Here is a 25,221-nt window from a genome sequence, read left to right as displayed (position 1 = left end):
TTCTGCTTTAAAAGCATTAATTTTGTTTTTAGATTGCAATGTTACAATGTTAGAATGTAATGTGATTTTAACCCTTTTTGCACATAATATATGCCTACATGCTTACATTCACTTTATTTGTTTAATCCAAATACAAAATACCGAGATATATAGTAGCTGTTCTGTGATGTTACACACACGTCTTCCTGTGGTCTTAACTAATGCAACAACACTTCCTGTGTTATCAAAACCACTGACACTTCATATTGTTTTAGTATTTTTTTTTTTTGAGTATTTTTTGAGAAGGGAGGACAAAAAAGCAGACTTGAGAAATGGGTAAAAAAATTCAAACAAATTCAAAAGCCATTTTCAAGGAAGCACCAAACACATACAGGCACTCCACCCTGCCATTCACTAAAAACTTCCTTGACTGTGACAAGTAGTAAGGCTTCCTTCCCTCCGAGAACTCCCTCATCCCAAGAAAGACAGTTCACAATTCCCAATGACATAATGCTATAGAGGCTGTCTCTTGAGGAAGGGCCCCTGTACAAGGGAGGAGCCGTGTGTCACAAACTCAAGGGGATACAAAGGCTTCTTGGTACTGTAAATTGGATAGTATGAGTCACAGGCAAATTCAACTACAGTAGGGTCTAATGTTCCAGACCAAGTCAATCAACATCTAAGTGCACAGTTTCTAGCCAGCAAAGAGGCGGTACGATAGCTTGGCTAGTTTCTCCTTTAATTAGTTTAGTGTCTTTCAGAGTGCGCACAGCCCAGCTTACCACTACTCCTCTGATACTCTGTCTCATAGTTATTGCTTAAGTCAGTCACTCACTAGTTACGTCACTGCCAAATCATACTGTGTGGTAGAGCCCTGCGCGGGACTGCTTTCTGAAACTCGCACCCGCCCGCTCCCGCAGCCTGCGTGTTCCACTCCCGCCCGCGCCCGCAATGTTTGTCCACTCCTGCCCGCTCCCGCGGACTTTCTCTCAGAGCTTGTAAAAAAATGTTGGCTACACAAATACTCAAATATTCGTTCAACTTATCATCCAGAATAGCAGGATTTAAACATGATTGCATTTAAATAAGATAAAGTAATGCTAAACCAAAGCACCACACCTGACAAAAACATTGGGTATTTTTTTTATTAGCCTTATTAAACATTAACCGTTAAAACAAAAGCACAAATAGCAGTACCTCAATTTTTAAATGTAGCCTACTGCTTGATACACGATTTACTAAACAAACAGTTTAAAGGTCATTTCACACCCAGTCCGAAATTTTTGCACGTTAAAAAATAAATACAACCTCATGTTGTCACACACTGCCTCCGAAACTTTCTTCCTTCATTAAAAAAAAAAAAAAAAAAAAAAATCTGATCAGGTTCGAGTTTCTGCGTTTTCGCAGCCGTAGCATTTTGATAGGAAAGGATGAGGAATACGAAAAATCGGAAAGACGCACGCAAAAATTTCGGATTCAGTGTGCAATGACCTTAACTGTTAACAAACAGTTTAAGTATGCTAAATAAGCCAAAGCAAAATATGAAATAACTTTAACTTAAGTAAATAACACATAGAACTTAGAAAATAGGTATGTCGCCTCAGGGCAGAGGTGCCTTATGTCCTTGTGCACATTTATCGCAATTTACGAAGTTTAACTCCTTCCCATTTTTTTCAGTGACAATTGAGAATTGTTTCCAGATGTCTGACTTGCTTGCTTTGCTTTTGTCATGTAAACAGCCGCTTTAATTTTCTTCTCACCTTAATGTGTTGACTCCATTTCAATTACACACCAAATCCCACCGTTCCCTGCGGGTCTCCCACGAAAATTTCTGACCACCCACTCCCGCCTGCAGCAAAGGTAAAACCACCCGCTCCCGCGAGATTTGCGTTGGGTCCCGCGGGAGCCCAAACCCAATGCAGCCCTCTACTGTGTGGCAGCTCAGGGCTTGCAAAATCGCTAGCCCGACGTCCCGGGGCTATTGTGCTTTCCAGTCGGGCTACCAAAATGTATCACCGCCCTGCCCGAAGTGCTACCTTAAATACAGGGCTCCCACGGGTCCTTAAAAACTCTCAATTTAGTTGTATCAAACTTAAGGCCATAAAAAGTTTTAAATACGTTAAATGGTATAAGAAATGTCTTAACTATAATTTCAAAAGGTCTTACAGTTGGGGACGGAAAGACAAGAATATATATATCTTTGTCTTTGATGTTTTTACGTGAATGTATCTGAAGGGAACCGACTGTCCTCAGAAATGTGTCATTGGCATTTTTATTTCATCTTACCTATAATGCCTTGATAAAGCAGTGTTTATAAGCACGGACGGTGCTGCTTTGTGTACAGCCGCTAACAGGGAATTTCCCTGAGGGAAACCGCTATATTAAGCCACTCCTAAAGCGCCACCTCCTGGCAGAGAATGAATTTGCATTTCCAATAAGCCTTTCTTGCTGTTTATGGTGAGATCAATGCAAATATCAACCCATGTTTTTACGCAGCAAACACAGAGTTGTACATGAGAAAGAAGTTAATGTGCCTTCTAAAAATCTAAACAATTAAGACAGTAATATTTATTCGTTTTAAATATAATAATTTATATGCTTGATTTGTCCCTTTTCATAAAAATGGTCTAAAGGCTGAAATGCTGTACTATAAGATTTTTGTTTTTGTGAAAACCTGTATCTGAACTGTAAATCATGTCATTTTATGGCTTAATACTATATGTTACCATAGACATTGTCCAACCCCGCTCATACTGTGTTCATTTTACTCCTGCAGCTCTTAAAATGGCTCATAAATTGCCTTAAATTAATTTTAAAAATTCTGCAGATACCCTGTAAATAGTGAAATAAAATTCCTTCCTTCGTATTTGTTGATATTTGTGTATTGAAAATATTTTTGATTGACATTTAGACTCCTATCTGATTTTCTATATTTAAAAAAAAGCTGCAATGACTATGTTATTATCAACACACACACATTATATTCAGCACAATTCACCTGAATTGCTGCAGGCAAATACTGAATCTGTACGCATATGCAAAAATCACAGTCATATAATGGCATTTAGAGGCATTTAGAGTCTATAATAAACAATGTTACAAGTAGTAGTAAGTTGTAGTGGTAGTAGTAGTAGCAGTAATATAAAAAAAAAATGCTCAGCCTTTACACTCAGGAATATTATGAAGCAGTTTCACAATCAGAAATTTGAGGTTTCAGATACAGGGTTTCTGGAAGTGTTATGAAGGTAAAAGTAAGAAAATTTAAGGCCCTGCACTGGTACATTTTCGTTTACCGAAAATGCATGTCACATGACCATTCATGCAGGTAAAACCATAGTTATATAGGTAGATGCCTTATTATTTAGATGGTGGACGCATCTATGAGCTTGGAGCGGTCGAATGGGGCATCTACCCATACAAATCTATGGGTACAACAATGAGCATGATGTTATTGTTTGCATGGTTGTCAAGGATTCGCAGAACGAATGTGGGCAGTCACGCCATCGTTTTTAAAAGTCTCCGTTTTGGTCCGTTTACACTGAAATGCAACCCCGGAGTTTTCAAACTAAAACGGGGTCTGCAGCATCTTCAAAAGTCTCCATTTTTGAGGGTCGAAAACACCGGAGTAGTGTAAACAACAGACGTAAACGTACTAGTGTAAATGTGTCATAAGGAATAATTAAATTAAAGCAATACATTAACGTGGTCTTTAAATGTAAATAACTTGTATTAGCAATGATTCAAAGTTTCAGAATCCAACTTCCAACATGTCCATTACTTTTCAATTCATTTTACAAAAAAAGAAAAAAAAAGTGCTAATGGCTTGAATAGTCTGCTCTCAACCATGATGATATAGAAATAACTTGCACTGTACTTTCTGATCACACTGCAAAAGTGATGTTCTTCAACAGGTTTTTGTCATATTTTCCAGTACAAATATTTTTTAATTCTTTAATCATGATACATTTACTTAAGTAAAATAATTAGTGGTGTCAAATTAGCGCTTTAACGCAGGCGATTAATTTTTTCAGTTTAACGCATTAAAAATATTTAACACTATTAACACAGGGGTGGAGCTAGGGTTGGCCATCCCACTCATAACTGCTAGGGATGCTCCGATCGATCAGACGGAGATCGGTATTGGCCGATTATCACATTTTATGACTCGATCGGTACTCATACATTTGATATCATGTACCGATCGCAATTTGATGACGTCAATGCGTGAGGACGTAGGCTACATCAGTGTGTCGGGTGTGCCATGGAAAATTATCTAAAATTCCATATCTCTATTATATTTGTTATTATTATTTTAAATCAGTGCTATTGGTCATCGTTATGTCTGTATGTCTGTTTATGTCGGTTTACAAATATTTAACCAATGAAAAGCATTCAAAAGAGCTTGTGACTAAACCTCGTAACGCCATTGGATCCTCAAATTATCAGTCAAACCTCATAACTCCACCCCGCCTCCATTCAGAATGAAGCGCCGCGACGCGCAGTTTGAAGACAGACGTCTACTTCTTCAGAATGCAGGGTTAGCTAAATAAAGAACTGATGTTTGAATAAGAGCAGCGTTTCCTTTACTCAAGAAACGCTGTCTATAAAGGCTAATGTTTTTGTATGTTTAAAGAGCAGTCTGTCTTAGCATTTGGTGTCTAGTTGTAGCCAATACACTTTTGTACATTTTAAATATCCTGTGCATAGCGGTTCGTCTTTTATATCCTGAGATTTTGGTCAAATGTATTAAACAACAAGAGAAACTGAGTGCCCATATAGCTACAATAAACTTTAAACCTGCAAACTAATGAAAATGTGATACTATTTATTTACTACCTCAGATGCGGCCGTTCTAATGATGGACAAAACACAGATCCCTGTCATTCGGTAGTCAAAGACCTTGTTAACTCCATTTGAGTATGATTTTAAGAAATTAAGTGCAAGTGTCTGATCCTATATAAAGCCAAAATACCAACTCTCAAGACTCAGTGTTTAATTATTTGGGAAGACTTGTCAGATTGTGTCAAAGCACTTAACAGTATCAAATTGGAGGATAGAGTGTCAGTAACGTATAATTAAATGTGAATGTGCATTAATTCATCCCACTCGCAAAAAAAAAAAATAATAATAATAATAATTTAGTATTCATCAAAATGAATTAAAACAGTGAAATGCAAACTCAGAATATGACGTAAACCTGCAGTAATTAAATGTTAAATAACACAAATGTATCTAATCTCATTTTATTAACCAATGTCTTTGCTGCTGACCTTTGATGATCCAGTTCAATCATACTAATAAGCAAAAATGACTTTAGATAAACAAACAATTTGCTATAAATAGAACTTCTTAATATTAAAAACAATCAAGCCCTGTTCATATTTTAAAAGTAACGCAAAAGTAACGCAAGGCATTGCTTTCCATCAAAAGTAACTAAGTAACGTAATTAGTTACTTTTTTAGGGAGTAACGCAATATTGTAATGCATTACTTTTAAAAGTAACTTTCCCCAACACTGGTGGTGTGCCATGTGATTTTTTACATATCAAAACTGTGCCGCGGCAGAAAAAAGGTTGGGAAACACTGGGCTACATGATGCGTGGGGACATAAATGATTTGGCACCACAGTCATGTCATTGCCGGTGTGAAAATGTTTTGAGAAACAATTAAAAATTCGTTTAAACAGTAGTTTAAATGTTTCTAGTTCTTAAGTTTAAATTTCAACCTAGCTATCTAACAACAATTATATATTTATACATTTAAATGACCTTAGCCTACAGATTAATAACGCTAAATGTAGATCAGAAACGTCGTCACATCTGGTTTGAATACTCAGAGTCATAGGTTATAGATATATAGATAGAAAGAACGTCTTTATCAAACAGGAGACATTTCAGACGCGCTCCACTTCACTTCAGCGGCAGGCGCCAGTCGGACGAGCACGGAAACGGTACTGTGGCGTGTGCTGTAGCCTGTATCATTTCATATCAAAGCACAAAATAAACAACATGCATGCAATGTCATGGTCAGTTTAGTCATGATGTTACCAAAAAGGCGATTAAAGCTGCCTTAAAACTGTGCATGCATGTAATATATTTTATATGAGTAACATTTAAGAACGTCTATGAAATGTTTTTCAAAACTGTCCTGGAGCAGCCCAGCACTGTCTCACTCACCTAACACACCCAATTCAACTCCTCAGCTCATTAATAGAGACTTTATGACCTGAAGTGTGTCAGAAATGGTAAAAAGAGTTGAGAGAAAATATGATGCGTGTCAGAGCCACGTCACGTTAAGCAGTGTCAGCTCATGAAAAAAATAACAGCCAAAATAACCTAATAACCAGCTGCTGTGATGTCTATTAATCAAATGACAAAGAAAAAAAAAAGTTTTATAGCTTTAAGGATTCATCTATATTTAATTTAGTATTTAGTGTTTGATAATTTCAATTTCTGTACATTTCTGCTGAAGGGCACAGGTAAATATGACATTTATTATAATGGGTTTATGTGAAGATTGTTTTAAGTTCACTTAAATTAGAAGTTATTTTTTAAAAGTCTAATAAATGTTAAAATTGATAGCTCTCAATTATACTGTAATGTTGAATGGCTATAGTCAATAGGTAAATTGGAGGGGAAGAGCAATTTTAGAGAGAAATCAGTATTGGCATCAGTGCTGGCCTTCAGTCATTAAAAAAAAAGATGCCATTAAACAAATATAAAAAAAATATATACTGTCTTTATGTTGTTTGTACATTAACTTGAAGGTTGAATGTGAAATTATTGCAATATAAAAGTATATTTAAAAACTTTAATGTTAGGTGGAATTTCAGAAAAATGTGCGATTAATTAGTTGTTTTTTTTAATCGATTGACAGCACTAAAAATAACAAAATAAGTCTTGTTTTATAAGAAATTGATCATAATTAAGTGAATTTGATTAAAGCAAGAAGTGAGCTCAGAAAAATATTTCATACTCTCTCATCATATTTTTTTTCTTGTTTTAAGCATAAACTCACTTACATGATGCTCAATTTCTTTATAATACATTCAATTTTCATCTCAAGTAAATGTGTCTTGATTAAAAGAGGTTTAGATATTTGTACTGGAAAACAAAACAAAAAAAATATTGGAGGAAGATATTCATTTATTTTTGAGTTTAAGACTTTCTGCTAAGATTAAGGCCTTAATTTGTAGAAATGCGAATAAAGCATGCTTACCGTCTATAAATAATATTAGCTGCCACACCAATGCAAAGAATAATTTATGTGCATCGTCCTGGTCTAACCTTATTGACACTGTCACTCACCTGTTTCTCAAATCCCAAGATAAATTTTTGGTAACTCACGGAGACAAAGAGTTTTTACAAACGCTTTGCTGGCTACAACATTCCAGCATAACACAACTAGTGGTGCTGTAATGGGACTAAACGGCGGAGATTATCTGAGCAGTCCAGAGTCAGTCAGCTCTGCCTGCTTACTGACTGCTTAATGCCCCAGGGAGAACAGTCAGCTCCTTGTGTTTCACTGTGATTTCTTTATCGACCCTGCAACCACAAACACCACAGATGCACACTACTGGCATATCAAGATTCACATCTATATGTCTTTTAAATCATTAAGAAACAAACAGTTGTGACTCACCACAGGCACATGCAAAGTTTTCATTAATTGTAACTGTTAGTAACTGAAAGTAACTAAGAATCACTATATCATCGGTGAGGACAATCATGCTGAAGCGAAAGATCATCTCCCAGGAAGTAAGAACACATAGAGGAGACACCTGCATCATGTGCATAAACATGCACTCATAAGTCATTAATGCAAATGCATACTGCTTACTACGGCTCATAAACACCAAGGCTCAACAGTACGAAGAGAGGTTCAGGCCTTCTCTTGGTTGATTAAGTCATCAATTCATACATGTTTTTGCATTCAAAAACAGCTAGATGCACAGAACAGCATGAAATAGAATATAACATGAAGCTTGTCTGTAAAGTTGCCTTAAAATGCAATGTTTAGCAGCTGAGGCTCTTAAAAAATAGCTTGAACATTTTAAATCAACTTAAATATTCTAACTTATATAAATCAATAAAATCCTTCAGCATGAGATATCAGTAAATTAAGCATTTACCAAAATTTGAGTTTTGCATACTTAATTTTTGTGAAACAGTATTATAGTGATTACTGAATTTTCCGGACAATAAGTTGCACCTGACTATAAGTTGCACTGGGTCAAAACTGCATTTTTGCCAGAAAAAAACAAACTAACAATAAGTTGCATTGGTGTATATAAAGCCATATTCGGACTGGATTAGTTTCACAAGGGTAGATGGAGTAATGTTAATTTACCACACAACGTCTGTAATATTAATGGCCAATTTGCACAGGATAAGAAATCTCAGTAAAACTACCAGAAGTGGGAGGAGTAACTCGATTTACGCACCGCCGTCACCTCCCTGTCGTCATGTGTGTGCTACATCCATCGATTTATTAAATTATGATTGGATTCTGTTTGCAAAAGGGCATTGACCTAAAGCTAACAGAAGTTTCGTGCCTCTAACAAGTGCTTTCGACCTTCTTTTTGATCTGAATGGTATGCGTTGCCATGCAGAAAACATTCGAGGTTTGCCACAGACTTGTCCCACCGCCTACAACGCAACTGAATGCTTCTTCAAGCGTGGAAAAAACACGGAAAACTACTTTTACATAGGAAATTACGGAATATTTACGTACATATTTACTGCTGGTCTATTCGCACAGGATTAGTATTACCTGAGGTAATTCTTCCGGACCTTTTTACAGAAGGTAAAAGTCGCCGTAATCTTTACTGACATTGTCCGTAACGATTACTGAGATGGCACATTCGGACGGGACTAAAATCACTGAGAAGCTCTGGTAAAAATTACTTTACCCCACCTCTCCATGTAAAACTAATCCCGTCCGAATAGGGCTTAAGTCACATTCAGAAATCATCAAAAGCCCTATTTGGACGGTAATTGTTTGTCAGGGGGACGCAAGTGATTTTCACCATTTATAGGGGGTAGTCGGTGATTTAATGGCCGTCCGAATCCAAAATGTCATTTTTTTTCTCTCACCACCCTTGTAAAAATCCCTGGCCGAATTACCTACTGTTTTTTGACAAACACCAAGGTCGTGTGGTAATTTAATTGCCTTCCAAATCCACATCTCTGAGTTTACGAGAAGAAATCGATTCAAAATTCAGTGTTTAAACCCTTTTTGAGCACTCCCGAACACCGTAAGGTAACTGTTGCAGGCTACTATGGTGTAATTTGCATACATATTTACTTCTGAAATGCTGGAAAGTATTTAAAAGAACAATACTTCATAACTGCTCACAGCGACTTCTTCAGAAGAGAAGAAAAGCACGTAAACATTCAAAATGGGTCTTTATTATGGCAGCAGCAGGTATGCAATACAATTTTAAAGTGTGTACTATAAACTGATATATAGATTACATAATATCGCGTATATACAACTATAGCGCGTCTATTTTCCTATTTGTAAACAGGAGGTTTAAATAATGAAATAATAAATATGAATATTATAAAATATGCTTGGGATAATAAGAATAAGTATTTTTAAATACATTTTACACAATAATAAGAATAATTAATAAATAAAATTCATTTTAATTACAGCAGACAATCATGTGGCTGGTCACGTGAGTGTTCCCGGGTTCGTAGGATCACAGAACTCGCTCCTCCACTGTGAATAAATCACCATCAGAGGTGATATGTATTTTTACAGACGTCCTTATGAGAAACAATTACCGTCCGAATCGGGCTTAAAATACCAATAAATAAAAAGTATTTACAAACATTATAGAAACTATAAATGTATATTACTCTCCCTCACTCCACAACAAATCCTTTAAATTTAATGGTATTAGGACAGAAAATAAATAAAAAAATATAAGTATAAAACAAAAAGAAATTAAATTGGTATTATTAACAATACTTATCATTAATGCCAAGCTTAAACAAATTTATTTAAAGTGAAACTAAACCCATCGTATGTGCAAGATGTGCCATAAAAAAAAAAAAAATAAATAAAAAAAATTGGGGCCTGCATAACACTCATTCACCACAAATCCAAATGTGCTTTGCGCATGTTTTCTATGCTATACATTAATTATTATAAACATCATATAAGTTCCAGCATGTTTTAGGTTTAAAAAAAAAGTGTTTGCATTGGTTCATATAACAAAGTATATATATCTAGAGAAATACAAATTTTATAGTATTTAAAAAAATAAAAAATAAAACACACTGCAAATCAATTACAAAACAATTGTTATAGCAATGGCTTTACATGTCGACCTATATTATAGTGCAAGCAAGGCTGTTTGAGAATGTGACAGAAGGGGAAAAGGGGTGGAGAGAAAAAGAGAGATAGAGAAGCAAATGGAGACGGCTCTCTCTCTCTTATAGCCCTGAGGACAATGAATCATTAGCCAGGTGTCTGTCTTGGCAGCTCACAGGTAAAGTCTTAATGGTAGGTTAGCAGATCAGGAGTGTAATTACTAGATTCACATCAGTGCATTCTTTAAACTGATGAGGTGGACCTAACCTAATGGTTACGGATTTGTGCTGCTACCACTAAGTAAAAAGAAAAGAGGTTAATAAGATAACAGTTCTGCTCTTCAATAATCACTGTACCCTCAATCAAGACATTGCACAAAACACACTACCCCTAAATATACAGTAGTCTGCTTAAACAAGGCTGTTTTCTACAAGATTCACATTACTCTGCAAATCTGAGCCAAGGTTATTTAAAAGAAAGGACATCTGAAACGTGTCTTTGCCACCAAATGCTTATACTTCCTTATGATTGAAGTTTTAGGCCACGCATTTACTTCTCTTTTGGCATGCTTCATATTTATTCCAATTGAGGCAAAAATGGAAAAGGTGAATCATACAAAACTATAAATGACTAAATTCATTGGAATCCAACTAGAGAGTGTTGACCACTGACGGTTGGAAATAATAAAGGGAACAACAGAAGAAAGCGAGAGAGAGAGAAAGAACGAGTGCAAGTTTGTTTGCACTACAGGTCACATTCATTCCTTGGGTTATAATCATCAAGGGTTCAAAGTTCAGTCATTCTGACACTGAAATGAGTTTAGGACTGCTGCAGCATTTTCTGAAGGGAAATAAACCTGAACACAATGGGTCAAAATGACTCCAGCAATTGTGTATGTGTGTATGTGTCTGTGCAGAGGGGGTGAAGACAGTAAGACAGACGAAGAGAGTCTAAAGTAGATCTTCACTAGAGCACAAAAGCTTATATGGTTTTATGGCACAGAAATGTCGCTCTAGTAGCTGATATTATATAGATTTTATGGAGCAAACTTATGACTGAATCAGAGTTACTGCAGACAACTAAAACAATAAAAAAAGGAATGTGAAATAAAATATTTAAAAAACTTAAAACATATTATACTCAGCAAGCTGCCAAGGCAGCAATTTTCATTTAGTTTGAGATAAACTGAGATAAAAATGTTTTAAAAAACAAAATTACTAAATATTTAACTAAAAATTACATGAAACAGAAAACATGAAAATCTAAATATTAATGAAAAACGATATTATCTCAATTATACTAAAATAACACTGGTCTTAATCATTATAATCAGCTTTTCCAAGTAAAAATGTTTGCAAAAATTACTTTACACATAATTTGTTACAATAAGACAAAGGATGAGAATCATCAATAATGTCTTAAGAAATACTAAGCTAAAACCTGTTAAACATTGAATAATTCACTATCAGCACTGCAGACCCCTCAAAAACTCAATTTCCACTCATAACCCTGCCGTTATATCCTATTATAATCAATCCAGGAACCAGGAATACTGTCTACTCTCACATTTAATGATAAACACAGTGACTTCATGTATAGTCTTCATAAAAAGCTCAACAGGCTTTTATATGAATGACACACTCCAACTCAAAGGAGCAGCTTCCATTGCTGCCACCCAGTGTTGTAGCCATAATCATATTCATGAGAGATTGTTTTCAACCACACATCACATCTGTGTGAATAAACTATCATAATCAGACTTGTGGTTTGACTCATTTAAAAACAGGTTAGTTACAAAAGATAGACCACATGATTATATATGATTTGGACTGAAATAATGCACCATAATTCTCACCTGCCCCACAGCCAAGTGTTGAGTACTCAGGTTACACAATAACACAACAGTCGTTTTGATGCCTGGGGTTCATCAACATTTTACAGGTTAAAACCGGAACCACCATACCATTTACCATTATCATGCAGCTCAAAAGCCACTTATAACAGCACAATAAAAAACACGACAACAAAATCGCTTTAATGGTTCATACCAAGAAGCTGACCTACAAATACCTAACCAGCTGTCAATCACATATTCAAGTTTATGCCAATGCAGCTCCGTCTTCCTCACTTTCAGTACGAGTATGTGTCACGCTACACATTCCCACGCAGTGATGTGTCGTTTTAAAACAAGAACCAGAAACCGAGCGGTTAAGAACCGTTATTCAATATGGTTATGTCAAGTGGATAACACAAATAAAACCTACTTCTTGACGCTTTCAACATTAGCATGGTTTACAGGGTATAACTTACGCATATTGTCTCCCACTGCCAGAGATATTTCTCGTCTCATCTGTGTGGAGTTTCAGCCGCACACAGTGAGCTCGCAACGGGTCAGATTTGATTTGACGCTGTCCGTTGAGCTCGCGAGCCGAGGGAAACGAACGGTGACCAGACCACACAGCGCGATTCGACCGTTAAAACCTGAGCAAAAAACACTTACGCAAGCGAGTGCTGTTTTCCGCTTCGTCCTCCGCCGTAACCTGTCTATCCTGAAACAGCGAATCTCAGATTGTTAAACCTCTCCCTTCGTCCCGCAGCCATCTTTCTCCTCAGATTCCACGGACACACCCACGCGCACGGGACGCTGTGACGTCACACCGGAGGGTGGCGGCCATGCCGAAAGTCTGTTGTTTTGCTCGGAGCGCCACCGCCGGGGAAATTGGAGAATTGATAAAGCGGCTTATGAATATTTATTAGATCGAGATGACGTTCCGTTGGTTTGTAGCCTTTAAAGGGCGACCAGACACGGTGCGTAATTAATATTCATGAGTTGGCCACAAGGTAGGTAAAATGCGTCCACCGCTGTACCGAACAAAAACCTTTGGTATAAATGCTGCCACCAAGTGGTAATATGATGTATTTTTTTCCTGCCTGACACAGTTAAAATCATAAAACAAAGATGTCATTTTCAAAATACTGATAATAAAGTACATACTATGCTTACTATTATAGCTACTACATATATTATATAGTATTCAAACATAATAGAGCTGTTTTTTGAGTTTGTAAGCTGAAAGATTCAGGTTTTAGATACGTGATGGATCATTTATAGGCTATTTTCCATTTCAGTTTCCTTTGCTCAGGTACCCCACAGAGTTCACAGAAATCTAAATGGTTCACACAGATTGCTGAGCCAGGAGGAAACTGCTTACCTCTGGAGAAACGGTGGCATGGCAATAAGCATCACATAGTACCTGTGTTATATGGGTGGGGCTGCTTGTTGTTATGACAACACAGCTATGTGGTCAAACAATGGTTGTGTTTTCTTCATCTTTCTTGTAATGTTGTTATAAACTTACTTAGCTTCATATTTTCTTTGTAAATACTAAATATGAACACAAGTCGCTGGGCAAGGCTTTTCACATGGCAACACATGAACAAGAATGGCGAAGAGGAAGAGAATAAGGAACAAGAACCAAAAGAGAAGAAGAAAGAAGAGACAACAAAATTAAAGTGAGTTTTAGTTGTATCATTATAATAATGTAAAAATTCTATGAAGTTTAAGCTTGACAACAACCCATTGCTCCAAATACACACACAAATACAGTTCTTTACCATTTTAAAGGGTTTGGATAAAAAAAAAAGTACACTATACAAAAACACTAACACAAAATGTTGTAATCTTTCAGCTGGAAGGAATGGATAATTGATTCATCTGAAGAGTATTATTATACTTGGTTGCAAATTATGATACTCCCTATCTGCTACAACTGGGTCATCATAATATTCAGGTAGGAAAACATTGAGGTTTTAAACTGATTGGTGTTAAACTACATCCGTATATTTTTAATAAATCACTTTTGTTTATTTATTTATTTTTTACATAATTTTAGAAAAATGTTGTAACTGAAATGACAACATTAACAAAGACACTAACATTTTAGTTCTAAAAATTATATAATATTTACAGATATAGGCCTATTTTGGATTTCAAGTCCTAGTTCATTTGTTAAGTCAATACAGTGAGACCTTGTTCAAATATATGTGTATTGTTCAAAGGACATGCTTCTATGCAATTGAGGAGAAGTTTGTGGCAACATGGCTCACCTTGGATTATATCTGTGACTTGTTCTATGTGCTTGACACAGTTATTGGGTTTCGCACAGGTAAGTGTGCAGCTTGTTGCTTTATTTGTTTGTTTAGCCTTCCTATTAGTCTGAATGTACTTTTTAAATGTTCAACTTTGCTTCAAATGACTTCACTTTTTTGTCATTGTACAAATGAAAAGGAACTTGAGGCACCATTTGTGGTTCCTCAGATCACAACTGGGAAACCTCAAGACATAATTTCATAAAAGGCTTTCCTCTTTTACAGGTTTTCTGGAGCAGGGTATCCTGGTGCGAGACCTGTCCCTTTTAAAAAAGCGTTACATGCGCTCCTCTCGCTTCAAGTGGGACATTGCCTCCCTGTTGCCCACTGATCTACTCTACCTGAAACTGGGGATCCACACACCTCTAGTTCGGGTCAACCGCTTCCTGCGAACGGGCCGTATGAACGAGGCCCTGGACCGCATGGAAACGCGCACATCCTATCCAAACACCTTCCGCGTCGCCAAACTCATGCTATATATTTTCGTGCTCATCCACTGGAACGCCTGCGTCTACTTCTCTCTGTCTAATTATATAGGCTTCGGTGCGGATCCCTGGGTCTATCCCAACATCTCCGACCCGGAATTTGCTGCCACGAGACGCCAGTACTTCTACTGCTTCTGGTTTTCCACTCTCATCCTCACCACAGTGGGTGACACTCCGCCGCCCGAACGCGAAGAAGAGTATCTGTTTTTGGTCGCAGACATGTTGATCGCCGTGCTGGTGTTTGCTTCTGTCGTAGGGAGCATGGGAGACGTGATATCAAGCTTGCGTGATCGTGACAACGTGTTTTTTCCCAATCACGAACTGGTGAAGGGTTACCTGCGCAGCCGGCGCATCAGCAAAGAACTGCAGAAACGCGTCAACGACTGGTACCAGCATCTCCACATCAACAAGTGGGTCTTTCCGTTATAATCTAATAATATATTAATAATATTAAGAAATGTGCATTGTACATAAATAGTGCTCCAAATAAAGATTAATTGTCATTTTTATATCAGTAAGCCTCAAGCGATGCCAGTAAATAGGCCTATGTTAATAGATTTGAACTATTCTTAGTACGAAATAATAAGATATATAGTATATTTTTAAGAAATTAATACTTTTATTCAGCAAGATGCATTAAATTGACCAAAAGTCACAGTAAATACTTTTGTTACAAAAAATCAAATAAATGCTCTTTAAAAATTCAATTATGAAAGAGACTTAAATTTAAAATATTATTTTAATTAATAATAATTCACAATGTTAAGTTTTTACTGTATTTTTGATCAAATAAATGCAGCCTTGGTGATGTCTTATCACCCCAAAACTTTTGAAAAGTAGTGTAAATGTAAAAGATTGCTAAATTGCAAAAGAAAACAAAATATTACATCAAATGGCAACTGAAAAATAAAAAAACAATGCTAGCTTTTCTCAGAAGTTTTAGCCGTTTTCTGTCGTAACGTGAGATTAAATCCTTTAAAGCTGTTCCTCTCTCATTATTATCATCTAAATGTTTGTTGCATCCAAATCTTCTCATGTGTCTGGAACAGAAAGATCACACGGGAGAATGAGATTCTTCAGCATCTTCCAATCACACTTCAGACAGCAATTGCCGTGAGCGTGCATCTGCCCACTCTGTCCAAAGTCACCATCTTTCAGAACTGTGAGAACAGTCTGTTGGAGCAGCTGGTTCTTAAACTCACCCCACAGGTTAGAAAACAGGTGGCACACCTGGACAGGATTAAGTCTAACACTAGAGCCAGCTGAACTGAGACTTGCATATACTTTACCTCAGCAATACTATGTTTATACTGTTGTCATTATTGGACGGTATCATTTGTTAGTAAATCATCCAAAACATACTCTAATGATCACTATCCTCTTTAGGTGTATAGCCCAGGAGAGTATGTATGCAAGAAGGGGGATGTAGGTCATGAGATGTACATCATTAAAGAGGGGAAGCTGGCAGTGGTTGCAGATGATGGAGTCACTCAGTTTGCTGTTCTGGGGGAAGGAAACTTCTTTGGAGAAATCAGTATCTTGAATATCAAAGGTAGGAAATGATAAAGATGAGTAAATTATTCAATACATTTAGTATCACATTCCTTATATTCGATAACAACATACAGTATATTAATCATCATGGTGATGGCTAAAGTTTTTATAATTTCCTTCCACAACAACAACTAAAATGCTTTTTATTGTTTTGTAAATATGAAAATTGTTCTCAAGACTTTCCTATAAGGGCTTAGAAATAATAAATTCCCTTCTTCCCTGTGCATGCGAAGAGATTACACTTTTTCCACAATGTTTAAATCAAATAATTACCTTTTTAAAAATTTTATTTTATTTTTTTTTTGCAGTTGCTACCTTATTACTTTATCATTTTCTTTCTTCCATGAAAATATCATGGAAGGAATGTGGACAGTAATTTATACAGAAAAAATAATCCATAAAATAAAACTGCTATTTGTTTTTCACTAAAAATCTTCCATCATTTGTGGTTGTGTTATGCAATATTATTTTGCTACGGAGAGCTTTGAGTGGATGGGCTACATTAATGGTGTTTTTTTTTTTTTTTAAAGTTCAGCAATAAAAACACCATCTGCTTTTGTTGTATAAAAACATATTTAGCTTTATTTAGCTGTAAACACATAATTAATCACCATATATACAACCCGAATTCCAAAAATGCTGAGACTTTTTAAATCTGAATAAAACGAAAACTAAAAGAATTTCAAATCACATGAGCCAATATTTTATTCAAAATAGAACATAGAGAACATAACAAATGTTTAAACTTGGAAATCTTTACAATTTTATGCATAAAATGAGCTCATTTCAAATATGATGCCTGCTACAGGTCTCAAAATAATTGGGATGGGGGCATGTTTACCATGGCGCAGCATCTCCTCTTCTGTTCAAAACAGTTTGAAGATGTCTGGGCATCGAGGTTATGAGTTTATGGAGTTTTGGTGCTGGAATTTGGTCCCATTCTTGCCTGATATTTCCAGCTGCTGAAGATTTCGTGGTCGTCTTTGACGTATTATTCATTTAATGATGCGCCAAATGTAAGATCTGGACTGCAGGCAGGCCAGTTCAGCACCCGGACTCTTCTACTATGAAGCCATGCTGTTGTAATACACACGTGGTCAGAATTGTTGGTACCCTTGGTAAATATGATCAAAGAAGGCTGTGGAAATAAATCTGCATTGTTAATCCTTTTGATCTATTATTTAAAAAAAATTCACAAAAATCTAACCTTTCATTGGAGAATAAGAATTTAAAATAGGGGGAAGTATCATTATGAAATAAATGTTTTTCTCTAATACATTGGACACAATTAACGTTACCCTTTTATTCAATACTTTTTGAAACCTCCATTTGCCAAAATAGTATAGGAGTTTTCTCCTATAATGCCTGATGAGGTTAGAGAACACCTGACAAGAGATCAGAGACCATTCCTTCATCCAGAATCACTCCAGACCCTTTAGATTCCCAGCTCCATGTTGGTGCTTCTTCTCTTCAGTTCACCACTCATTTTCTACAGGGTTCAGGTCAGAGGACTGGAATGGCCAGCAGAAGCTTGGTTTTATGCTCAGTGACCCATTTTTGTGTTGTTTTTAAGGTTTGTTTTTGGATTATTGTCCGGTTGGAAGATCCAAACATGGCCCATTATAAGATTTCTAACAGAGCCAGACACTTTTAGATTTTTTATCTGTTGGTATTTGATAGAATCCATGATGTCATGTGTCTAAACAAGATGTCCAGGACCTCCAGCAGAAATATAGGCCCACAACATCAAAAATACAGCAGTATATTTCATTGTACACATGGGGTACTTTTTATCCCTGTGTTCACCAAACCCATCTTGAGTGTTTTCTGCTAAAAAGCAGAATTTTTAGTTACATCTGACCATAGAAGCCAGTCCCATTTGAAGTTCCAGACGTGTGTGACAACTGAATATGCTGAAGATTGTTTTTTGGTGAAAGCATTTTCTTTTCTTGATTTTTTTCTTGAAGCCCTTCCAAACAACATGTGGTGATGTAGGTGCTGTTTGATAATTTTTAAATGTTTTTTGACCCCGAAACTCAACCTTTTTCTGCAATTCTCCAGCTGTGGTCCTTAGAGAGTCTTTAGCCACTCAGACTCTCCTTCTCACCATGCATTAGGACGATATAGACACACGTCCTCTTCCAGGCAGATTCATAACATTTTATGTTGATTGAAATTCTTAATTATTGCCCTGATGGTGGAAATGGGAATTTTCACTTTTAAAGCCACTTTCTAATTTGTGAAGCTCAATTATCTTTTGCTGCACATCAGAAAAATATTCTTTGGTTTTCCTCATTGTGATGGGTGATTAATTTGGAATTTGGCCTTTGTTTTCCCTCCTATTTATATTTCTGTGAAACAGGAAGCCACGGCTGGATAATTTCATATTTACTAAGGGTACCAACAATTCTGACCACGTGTGTAGCTGCAGTATGTGGTTTTGCATTGTCCTGCTGAAATACACGTCATGAAGGGGAGCATATGTTGCTCTAAAACCTTTATATACCTTTCAGCATTCATAGTGCCTTCCAAAACATGCAAGCTGCCCATACCGTATGCACTTATGCACCCCATACCATCAGAGATGCTGACTTTTGAACTGAACGCTGATAACATGCTGGAAGGTCTCCCTCCTCTTTAGCCCGGAGGACACGGCGTCCGTGATTTCCAACAAGAATGTCAAATTTGGACTCGTCTGACCATTGAACTCTTTTCCACTTGGAAACAGCCCATTTTAAATGAGCCTGGGCCTACAGGGCACGACAGTGCTTCTGGACCATGTTCACATCTGGCTTCCTTTTTGCATGATAGAGCTTTAGTTGGCATCTGCAGATGGCACGGCGGATTGTGTTTACCAACAGTGGTTTCTGGAAGTATTCCTGGGCCCATTTAGTAATGTCAATGACAGAATCATGCCGATGAGTGATGCAGTGTCAAAGGTTTTCAGCCTTGTCCCTTACGCACAGAGATTTCTTCAGTTTCTCTGAATCTTTTGATGATGTTATGCACTGTAGATGATGAGATTTGCAAAGCCTTTGCAATTTGACGTTGAGGAACGTTGTTTTTAAATTTAAAGTATTCCACAATCTTTTTACGCACTCTTTCACAGATTGGAGAGCCTACTTCTGAGAGACTCTGCCTCTCTAAGACATCCCTTTTATAGCTAATCATGTTACAGACTTGATGTCAATTAACTTAATTAGTTGCTAGATGTTCTCCCAGCTGAATCTTGTCAAAATTTCTTGCTTTTTCAGCCCTTTGTTGCCCCCGTGCCAACTTTTTTGAGACCTGTATAGCAGGCATTCAATTTTAAATGAGCTCATTTAGTGGATAAAAGTGTAAAATTTCTCCATTTAAACATTTGTTATGTTCTCTATGTTCTATTGTGAATAAAATATTGGCTCATGTGATTTGAAAGTCTTTTAGTTTTCATTTTATTCAAATTTAAAAAAACGTCCCCACATTTCCTGAATTCGGTTTGTGACACAAATTCATCACAAATTTCATTAATGCACAGGCAACAAATCAGGAAATAGACGAACAGCCAACATTCGCAGCATTGGTTACTCAGATCTCTTCAGCCTATCGAAAGAGGACCTGACTGAAACACTTCTTGAGTACCCTGCAGCCAAACGCCTGTTGGAGGAGAAGGGTCGTCAGATCCTGACAAAGATGGGGATGCTGGAAGAGACAGACGAAGGGGAGGGAGAGGTGGAGAAAACGGAGGACAAGGTGAAGCGCTTAGAGGCCAGCCTAGAGGCCCTGCAGACCAAACTGGCTCGGCTGATAGCTGAACTGGAGTCTACTGCCCGAAAAATGATGCAAAGAGTGGAACAACTGGAACTGCAGACCGAAGGATGGGAAGGCATTGTGGCCGAGGGTGCACAGGGAGAAATAGAAGAGCGGGAAAAAGTAAAAGAGAGGGAGATTGGGGATGGGGAAGGAGAAGGGGAAAGGAAGAAGGAAGATGAAGAGGAGCCAGAAGTGGAAGGAGAGAGAGGAGAGGGTGATGGAGGAGAGGAAAGCCTTGGAGAAAAGGAGAAAAATGTAGGAGGGAATGAGAAAAGTGAAAAAGAGAAAGAAGAGACAGGGGAAGAGCTAATAAAGACAGAAACACAGGATCAGAAAAGAGATGAAATATAAGTAGAGGATATATGTAAATTATACCGTTTAAATGTTTGGGGTACATTTATAAATCATGGATGCATTAAAATAATCAAAAGTGACAGTAAAGCATTTAGAATGTTGCAAAAGATTTCTATTTCAAGTAAATAATTTGCCATCACAGGAATAAATTACATTTTAAAATATATTAAAACAGTTATATTGTAATAATATTGCATAATATTACGTTATATTTGATCAAACAAATGCAGCTTTGATGAGCAGAAGAGACTTCTTTCAGAAACATTTAAAATAATGTTTAAATGTTTGAACAGTATAGTGTATATCAGTGTACCATACTATGAATATAATAAAATTGTGGCATATATACAAAATACATGTTATGTCTGTTATGTTATGAGGGCAGTTTTATGAGATACATTAAAGGAAAGTTAATTACACTTTGAGAGCATTCTTTTTTATTTAACAAAAATAAAATATTAATAGTTTTATATATTATTATGTAATGTAATGTAATCAGTCTCTCAGTTATATATAACGCCACTGTTAGCGTTGCTTAGTTGCAGATGTGAAACTCTATCGAGGCGCTAGGTGGCAGCACATACTCCATTTTCTCAGTTACCAGAGGACGTCAGTTTGGAGGTAAATGTCTCATTCAGCTGTGCTATTACGATAGGTTGTCTTCATTAAAAAACAACTCCAACAGAGGAACAATAGAGAGAACTTCAACAACTGTATAGTCCACCCAAAAGAGTCCTGTGGCCCAACTTAATGTTAGAGCTGTTGCCAGGCCTGGTTTTCATGTTGTGAAATTTCCTACCATGCAGTTTGTTAGTCTCCTTACCACATTCTTGTGTTTTGTTAAAGAAAATTATAAGAATGTAGGAAGTCTGGATTCTGTGGATTCAGTGCTTTTTATCTTTGCTCAGTGTGCATCTGTGACTGCAAACTCCATTGGAACAGGAAGCTGCTATCAGCAATCAATATACTGCAGTGCAGTTTATAATCATCTCGCCGTTCTTAATTGAGTAAGTCTAGTAATGTTCTTCTTCAATTAAGCAACAGATTAAGAATACTAATTCACGTTGGCTCAAGCAAATTATTATACATGCCTAAATATATTGTCCTTTTAAACTGTTAGTATTGACATGACTTTCAACTTGGTTCATTGGTGCCGTGAATTGCCAAAGCGAAAGCCCACTCTCCCACTCCTGCTTTGGGCTGACATTCTGATGAAATCCTCAGAGAGTAAGTGTGTTTGTTTTGAACACATTACAGAGCATGTGCATGTCTTATCTTGCTTAATAACAATTCAAGTGATATCAAATACAGAAACAGCTTCTTCTTCTCTCTGTTTGTCTCTCTGTGTCGTGGTGGGGTATCAGGGCCTGTCTCAACTACACTCCTGCGCCGGGTCCTGCTGTGGTAGCAAATTACTGGGCCTACCACTGGGTGTATAGTGTTACCCACTAGTGGTGATCACCGTTGTCCTCAGGTTTGTCTCGACTGCAAAAAAGCAAAATAAGAAGCTTTATTCTCATATAACTAAAAACAGCAAAATAAATAGCCTAATGGAAATAAAGTGATTAGAAGAAAACGTATAACAACTATCTGCTTTATTTTTAAAGTAACAAAGGACACAACCATTCGTAACTTGTAATGTAAAAGGCTTCCGGTTTCATTTGCTTACAGTTATTTTACCTGTTAAGATTCTTTATATTGCAAACTGATATGTTATCATGTGAATTGTATTCATTATCACAACCATAAACACATTGGTTTTCAAATAGCTTTATAGTTTACTGCACTTTATTCTTCTAGTTCCGCCTATAGTGGCTAATAAATCAAAAGTTTTGCACATTCAAAAAAAAAAAAAAAGCTTACTTCCACATTCCAAAATAAGGTGGAATATGTTAGAATGCATTCTTAGTATTCCTTATATAATTAATGACTTTTGAACAACAACAACATTTATACGGTAATATAACACTAAAAATCAATTTGTACTTCTTCCCGCACCAAAGAGGAAAAACATTACATATTCAAATGAGATGAATTCAATATACTCATACATCTCAGTGAGATTTCGCAGGTGTTTGAGATACAAGCGTAAATGTTGCCGTTATTGCTGTAGATGCCCAGATGTTCACTGCCAAAGGAGGCTTGATATCCAATAAAACTACAATTACAACAGGAGACGCAAAACCATGGAAAAGAATGTCAAGCAAGAAAAATTTCCCATCCTGTCCATAGAATAGAAATAATAGATAGCGTCATATCATGTCATGTCTTCAGTTTTGGCTGATGGTATGCGCTCCAGGTGTTCGTTTTACTCTCTGAAAGTAGGCTAACTGACCACTTGCTTTAGCCATATGATTAATTTTGCGGCCGTCAATCACAATCTGTCATGGATTATGTCAATTTAAAGCGCGTAATTCTACATCAACAACCCGAAAAACAAAGCGGCCCTGCGCAACACAGACTAGAGCAGATGGCACGTAATTGCCTTGAGGTGGAAACTGGCCGTCCATTTTACAGGTCTCGCGGGACTCAGTCGCAGTTCTCCTGTGAAAATACAGGTGCGTTTGTTTTTGTTTATCTTTCTCTCTAATCAAAGTATTGCCATAATCATTGGAAACCTGTCAGTTTAGGGTGTCATAATTCACACCGAGGGACATCAATTCAAGCGCCACTTATAATGGGGACTTGTGAGCAAACCTGGGACGGTTAACCCTCTTCATAAACACCTCTCTGTGATAGATGCATCATCTGCTCCTCAGATTGGAGCAGGAGATCTCTATAAATAGCCAATTGCAAGTTGTGATCATAACAGCAGCCAGAGCCACAATGGAGCAGGTGTGCAAATGCTTCAAAATGAATTTTACCCAGCATACACACAGCTTTGGAGGTGTAATATGTTCTGTAATTTCATTTATATATGTGCAGTTCTGAACTGATTGGCAAGTTTGAGGATGTGCATCTGCTGCAAAACAGATAGGAGGAAATAACTTTTCTGGACTTGGTCTTACTAATGGTTACTTTTACCATGGTGCATGAACATTCTCATGTCAGATGTTTGTCTGCATGCTTGTTTACCCTTTGTGGTGGATTGTGCGTTTTGATATGTATAACCGGTTCCACGGCATTTCCCAGTAATTAATTATCTAAGCAGGGACACGCAACTGACACTCAGGGGAGGATGACAGAAGCTTTTAAACAAATCCCTGCGCTTCTCTACTTGGCTGTCTGTCACCTTCAACACTCACGGACTGCATCTGTGCACCTTTCCAAATGCCAGAGTATGTGTCTTTCTGGCATTTCACAACCATACTGCTTCCAGATCCCTGGCAGTCTTTCAAGGAGCATCCACACATACAGCCATTTGCAGTGACCAAACGACCAGAAGTCATTCATTTTCAATGAAAGTTGGCGATTTATGGTGACATGATCGACAGCGACTGTTGGTGATATAATTTGAAATTCAAAGTCCCCATCTATTAAGGCGAGTCAGTTCACTCGGCAGCCATTTTGGCAACACCCTCTGGCAGTTTTTTTTCTTTCTGGGCAAGTGCGGCTCCTCTCTATGGAAGCATATTTCTACCACATACGAAAACAAAAATGCTTTGGTAAATCATTGACACTAAGTAAGTCATAAGATTAAAAGTAATAACTATGACATAAAAAGTCAATTATGATATCATAAGACATTGAAATAATGAGATAAAAAGTCATAATCAGTGTTGGGTGTAACGCGCGTTACGTAATCAGATTACTTTTTTCAAGTAACTAGTGAAGTTACTTTTTAATTTGCAAGAAAATATCTGAGTTACTTTTTCAAAAAAGTAATGCCAGTTACTTTGTTTTGCCATTTATTGACTGACAAGTCTCCTGTCCCCATGTTGGGAGAAATCGGAAGTGTTTGCTGTGTGAACATGATCTTACTGTAGTTCCAGACTAAATGTGAATGTGCATTAATTCATCTCACTTGCAAAAAAACAGATTTAGTATTCATCAAAATGAATTAAAACAGTGAAATGCAAACTCAGAATATGACGCAAAGCTGCAATAATTAAATATGTTAAATAACATAAATGTGCTGCTGACCTTTGATGATCCAGTTCAACCATACTAATAAGCAAAAATGACTTTAGATAAACTATCAATTGTGCTTCGTTTTTTAAATTGCTGAAGAGTGTTGAACCTTCTTCTCCTGCGTTCTACTGTACAGAGGTGAATTTACTTTTCCTTCAGCCTGAGGTTTATTCATTACACTTTTTGGTGTAAAAGGGATTTTACATTTGCTATAAATATAACTTCTTATATTAAAAATAAACAATCAAGCCCTGCTCAAATTTAAAAAGTAACGCAAAAGTAACTCAAAAGTAATGTAACGCATTACTTTCCATAAAAAGTAACGTAATTAGTTACTTTTTTAGGGAGTAACGCAATATTGTAATGCATTACTTTTAAAAGTAACTCTCCTCAACACTGGTCATAATTATGACAAAATTAAGGTAAAAAATAGACCTACATAATGTCAGATAAAAGGCATAATTAAGACAAACTGAAACAAATAAAAAGCTATAATTATGACAAAATTGAGATTT

General features: G+C 36.7%; 2 protein-coding genes and 1 long non-coding RNA gene across 6 annotated transcripts in view; 2 read left to right on the top strand and 1 right to left on the bottom strand.

The window, feature by feature from the left end:
• fhip1b (FHF complex subunit HOOK interacting protein 1B) overlaps positions 1-12,952 on the bottom strand; it is a 30,225-nt gene extending 17,273 nt beyond the window's left edge. The window contains exon 1 of one of the 2 annotated variants that reach the window (XM_058786628.1): positions 12,802-12,952. The gene's annotated coding sequence lies outside the window, so the exon portion shown is untranslated. Of the gene's footprint in view, positions 1-12,611; positions 12,777-12,801 lie in introns of those variants that run through there. The other variant, XM_058786629.1, reaches the window with a different exon arrangement.
• A 110-nt stretch (positions 12,953-13,062) lies between these two features.
• cnga4 (cyclic nucleotide gated channel subunit alpha 4) lies at positions 13,063-21,008 on the top strand. Of its 3 annotated transcripts, XM_058786632.1 has the most exons (9): positions 13,094-13,142; positions 13,431-13,568; positions 13,704-13,814; positions 13,991-14,092; positions 14,361-14,467; positions 14,676-15,345; positions 15,985-16,144; positions 16,322-16,487; positions 20,007-21,008. In XM_058786632.1, the coding sequence occupies exons 3-9, from the start codon at positions 13,735-13,737 to the stop codon at positions 20,630-20,632; spliced, it is 1,911 nt and encodes a 636-aa protein (XP_058642615.1). In that variant the 5' UTR covers positions 13,094-13,142; positions 13,431-13,568; positions 13,704-13,734; the 3' UTR covers positions 20,633-21,008. The 3 variants fall into 3 exon arrangements, with proteins under 3 accessions (XP_058642616.1, XP_058642615.1, XP_058642614.1); XM_058786633.1 differs by lacking the exon at positions 13,431-13,568 and having other exon boundaries at positions 13,063-13,142; XM_058786631.1 differs by lacking the exons at positions 13,094-13,142; positions 13,431-13,568 and having other exon boundaries at positions 13,595-13,814.
• A 533-nt stretch (positions 21,009-21,541) lies between these two features.
• Positions 21,542-22,247, top strand: LOC131546546 (uncharacterized). The gene is made up of 3 exons (XR_009272739.1): positions 21,542-21,642; positions 21,756-21,862; positions 22,000-22,247. It is a non-coding gene; the product is annotated as an uncharacterized LOC131546546 (long non-coding RNA).
• Positions 22,248-25,221: the final 2,974 nt, after the last annotated feature.

The sequence above is a fragment of the Onychostoma macrolepis genome, chromosome 09, assembly GCF_012432095.1.
Source record: "Onychostoma macrolepis isolate SWU-2019 chromosome 09, ASM1243209v1, whole genome shotgun sequence".
Classification (NCBI taxonomy): domain Eukaryota; kingdom Metazoa; phylum Chordata; class Actinopteri; order Cypriniformes; family Cyprinidae; genus Onychostoma; species Onychostoma macrolepis.
The sequence above is the reverse complement of the archived record's forward strand: the minus strand, read 5'-3'. Positions and strand labels throughout refer to the sequence as shown.